The sequence below is a fragment of the Notothenia coriiceps genome, unplaced genomic scaffold (genome assembly GCF_000735185.1).
Source record: "Notothenia coriiceps isolate Sejong01 unplaced genomic scaffold, NC01 NC01_scaffold00037244, whole genome shotgun sequence".
Classification (NCBI taxonomy): domain Eukaryota; kingdom Metazoa; phylum Chordata; class Actinopteri; order Perciformes; family Nototheniidae; genus Notothenia; species Notothenia coriiceps.
The window spans coordinates 12,439,692-12,444,282 of NW_011369945.1; the positions used below are offsets into that span (position 1 = coordinate 12,439,692).

The 4,591-nt window shown below is 37.9% G+C and overlaps 1 protein-coding gene across 1 annotated transcript in view; it reads left to right on the top strand.

The window, feature by feature from the left end:
• Nucleotides 1-4,591, top strand: part of tom1 (target of myb1 membrane trafficking protein) — a 154,909-nt gene that overhangs the window by 144,600 nt on the left and 5,718 nt on the right. The window contains 5 exon segments of the mRNA XM_010794271.1: nucleotides 982-1,017; nucleotides 1,019-1,056; nucleotides 1,564-1,568; nucleotides 1,885-2,034; nucleotides 2,863-2,997. Coding sequence (XP_010792573.1) covers nucleotides 982-1,017; nucleotides 1,019-1,056; nucleotides 1,564-1,568; nucleotides 1,885-2,034; nucleotides 2,863-2,997 — 364 coding nt within the window.

A 4,591-nucleotide genomic window follows, 5' to 3' on the forward strand; every position in this document is an offset into this window, starting at 1 on the left:
TTAGCATTTGATGAATAGATGAGCAGATTTAATCATGTAGAGATCCTGCTATTACTCGTATCTTGTACATTTCTAACATAAATATAACAAATATCTACTCATCAAGGAAAACGCCACTGGTAGGCCTACTGTAGCAAATTACAAGTGTAATGCTGAGGAGGAAAATTATTAACTGTGTGGGATAAAATGATCTACCAAGCGTTTCCCTATCCACCAAATATATTGAATCTCACAAAAGGTCAAACTGATTTTGCACATTTGTTTCATTATATAAGGCTATTGATAAGGAAAAAACAAAACAGCAGTCATACACTTTATAAACAACAATATATATTGTGTCTTTTTCGTAATGACCTTACTTTTATTATTGATTAAAAAACAGGGCTTTTTTCCATGGGAATCTAAATAATTTAAACGCGACCAATTTAGAAAATATTGTGGCACAATGAGCCCAATACATGGTAAAATAATAAATAGGAGTGGTTTTGATTTATTATGATTGAAACAGTAATTACTACACTATTCATTTTAGTAACGTTTTATATTGTAAACCATTGTGGTGTTTCCTTATTTTTCCACAGAGAGTGCGAGCCAGCTCCAGCTCGTGGGGCCCGTCAGACGACCTGGACCCTCAACATGAGATCTGCGATGCCACCAAACAGCGAGAGAAGGGTGTTGTGTGTGCTGTGTCGATCTCTGTTGGTGTGTGTGTGTGTGTGGTGTGTGTGTTGTGTGTGTGGTGTGTGGTGGTGTGTGTGTTGTGTGTTGTGGTTGGTTGTGTGTGGTGCTGGGAGTGTGTGTGGTTGTGTGTGTGTTGTGTTGTGTGTTGTGTGTGGGTGGTGGTGGTGTGTGTGTGTGGTTGTGTGGTGTTTGTGTGTGTGTGTGTGTGTTGTGTGTGTGGTGTGTTGTGTGTGGTGTTGTGGTGTGTGTTGTGTGTGGGTGTCATGCCTACTGCTGTGAACATTGTTTCTGATTTGACAGACCTAAAGACACCGTCAGAAAGCCCTTAAAGAAAAGGATTAGGGAACAAGAATTCCAAGGAGGGCATGCTTGGACGCTTCAACGGTGAGTGTGAAATAAAAAGTACTACAGTATCCTATCAGAATCGAATACTTTTTTTTACAGTTTTCCCCCAAGTTCTGAAAATTCAAAGATATTTAGATGAAAATAAAATAGTAAAAAACATATGTAAAATAAACACAAGACAAAATAAAAACCAGACTATTGAAATATACAATATAATATTATAGTATTGTGTTTAGTAATTGTAATACATTGCACAGGTTAGACAGCCTATATAATTGGGGGCTTATATTCAACACTATTTATTTAATAAGAAAATACGCTTCAGCCTGTTTTTCTTTTCTAACGAATACATGAAAGAAAGCCTTTTACATTATAATATGGTTTTTATAAGTAAAAAGTAATTATTAATGTATGGTTATTGGAGTAAAAGGTAGGATGATTTGCCCTGAAATGTTGTGGGTTTAAAAAGTGTAAAGCAGCCGTATGAACAACGTATGTCAAGAATAGTACTTGATTAATGTTCTCAGGGTCCTTGAGTTAATGTTCTCAGGTCCCGCAATTCAATAAAGTCGACTGAAAGCATCCTTTGTGCTCCAGTCATCCTCCCAGTAAACTCAGAGCCTGAAATCCAATCAAAAAGCACTGCGAAGGCTCCTTGAGCATGTTTCTCTCACGGATTGTGTGTTATGTTTAAATGTTTGTTGTTGTTTTCCCCCGCCATGTATTGTGTCTTGATGTTTGTCTGTTGATGTTACACATGGAGCTGCTGTGATGCAACTCACATTTCAGACTTGATCTGACCACTAAAGTATTATCGTATCGTTTGAGTTATAAAATATAACTTGTTCTGCGCGTCAGGTCCTGGAGACGTGTGTGAAGAACTGCGGCTACAGGTTCCACATCCTGGTGACGACAAGGGATTTTGTGGAGGGCGTGTTGGTGCGAGCGATCATCCCGAGGAACAACCCTCCTTTAGTCGTCCACGACCGCGTGCTCAGCATCGTGCAGGTAGGAGGAAATGCTGCACAACACGTTAGGCAACACTGAGGCAACGTGGGAAAATAATCAGGGCTATTGTTTTGTAATGAGTCTTGGTGCGGTCAGGTTGCTCGACTGTAATTACCTCACCCTCTGTGACTCGTAATTATTAAATAGTGTTAATACTGCGCTACACATAGCTTTATTCATACTAATACATGTATGTATTTTTACATATTCATTGTTGTTATATATTGTAGTACAATGTGCACATTTTTACTTCTATGTTTATATATTATTAGATTTTCTTTGCACATTTTTCTTTTTCTTATATTTACTTAAAAAATATGTTTCTATTATCTGTTTATTGTGCATTTTTTATTTAACTTCACATTTTTATATACATATATTTTTCCCTATTATATTTGCACATCTTAATTTTAAATTCTTATGTTTACATAAATATTTTTATTTTATTGCATATTTTTTACTTTTAACTCTTATATTTATAATAATACTTGTATTTAATTTGTTATATATTTTTATTTTACATGCTTGGATAAATAAAGTATTCAGATTATAGTCCTATCCCCACAGGAGCGATGACTTTGTTTGACTCATAGCTTTCAGACAGTTTGCTAGTTGGCTAGTGTTGGCTTGCTAATTCCACCCAGCTTTAAAACAACACAGGTTGCAGATCATTGCTCAGCATCGTACATGTAAAAAGAAATGCCACCTAACGTGTTTGGCAACCCTGCGGCAGCCTGGAAAAGCACATCAGGGTTGTTGTATTGTAATGAGTCTTGGTGTGGTCACGTTTCTTTACTCTCTGATAATATCTGTGGTTTCCTCCTCCAGGCGTGGGCGGATGCGTTTCGCAGCTCTCCAGACCTGACGGGCGTGGTGTCGGTGTACGAGGACCTGCGCAGGAAGGGGCTGGAGTTCCCCATGACGGAGCTGGACGGGTACTCGCCTGAACAAGCGCCCAATAAGGTACAAGCATGCCTGGTGCTGGTATCTGGGTCGCTGCCTGTCATCTTCGGGCGTTTTTCTTTCTGGTCTTTTTGTTTCAGTGCCTTCGACTTTTCCTGTGAAAGGACCATTGGGATCACATTTTTGTAGCTTTTGCAAGTCTATGAAAGTTACAATCTTAAGTTACAATACTGAATTACCGTTTGGTGAAGGATTTGACTAAGACATTTTAGTTTAAGACACATGCAACATCTCAAACTGATTCGTTGGGTTAAAAAAAACAAGCAAAATTACATTATCAATCCATTCTAAAGACCCAAGACAATTCTTTGGTGTTCAAAGCCCTACAAACAGGTATAAGCATGTCTGGTGCTGGTATCTGGGTCGCTGCCTGTCATCTTCGGGCGTTTTTCTTTCGGGTATTTTAGTTTCAGTGCCTTTGTTTGACAGACTTTATCAAGGGACAATTTGGACCACTTTTTTGTAGCTTTTGCAAATCTATGAAATACTATATCATACTGCACTCATCTCATCGTTACCAACGTTGAGTAAAAGTTGGTCCCAATAGAGATTTTCATGGTATTGTGCAATTATTGAGATGTATAATGTATAGGATGGAGGGGGAGAAAGTTTGAGGCAAAGTAGTGCTGTCAGTGAGCTAAAGTTACAATACTGAATGACATGTGGTCACACGCTCAGAGACATTTTGGTGAAGGATTTGATTAAAGGCTATTTAGTTTGAGACAGTTACATCCAACATCTAAAAAAGCAACATTTAGTTATCAATATATTCTAAAGACCCAAGACCATGTTTTGGTGTTAAAGGGAAAATATTATTTTCTAAAGTTAAAAAACGTAGACTCTTAATGTCCAGGAATGAAAGGCCGAATTGGACAGGGGAATAAAAGCTCAAACTTCTTGATAAATATGTGGAGAGTGAACTTTATTTTAATTTGTTCCAAATGTTACTAGCACTGACACAACTAATGTGGCAAGAAATAAAGGAAAAATCAAATCAACAGCGGCAAAAATGTGTTGTTGTGGGTGCTACAAATCCTGTGGAAATTAGCCAAATAAACTGCAGATTTAATCTATAATCTCGAGCAACTGCACGTCACTAAATGTGAACCATGACCATCCAAGCCCTAAAAAAAAGGTATAAGCATGGCTGGTGCTGATATTTGGCTTGCTGTGCATGTGGGGGATCTTTGGGAGCACTAGAACAATCCAGTGTGGAAATTGCTAATTTGGCTTAACAAACTTTGATCAAATTGTGTGTGTATTATTTAAGAATCAGACTACTTTTATTTATCGCAGAAATAAATTGTGTTTAATGACAATTGCTCCAACAACTGAAATGGAATAAAAAGATAAAATCGAGTAAAAATATGTAAGTAAATGTTAGGAAAATCTCACTGGTCCCCGGCTTGAGCTTGAGTCTCAGGATCCATGTATCTGTGATCCTCTCCAGAATGGAAGTAGTCATCACATACAGAGCATCAACTAGTTCCTGAACAGTGTCCTTCACATGCTGATATCCAAGAGAGGGAGTTCCACAGTCACAAGATGGAGGAATAGAAAGCAGTATTCAATGTTTACTTCAGATTAGCTCCAC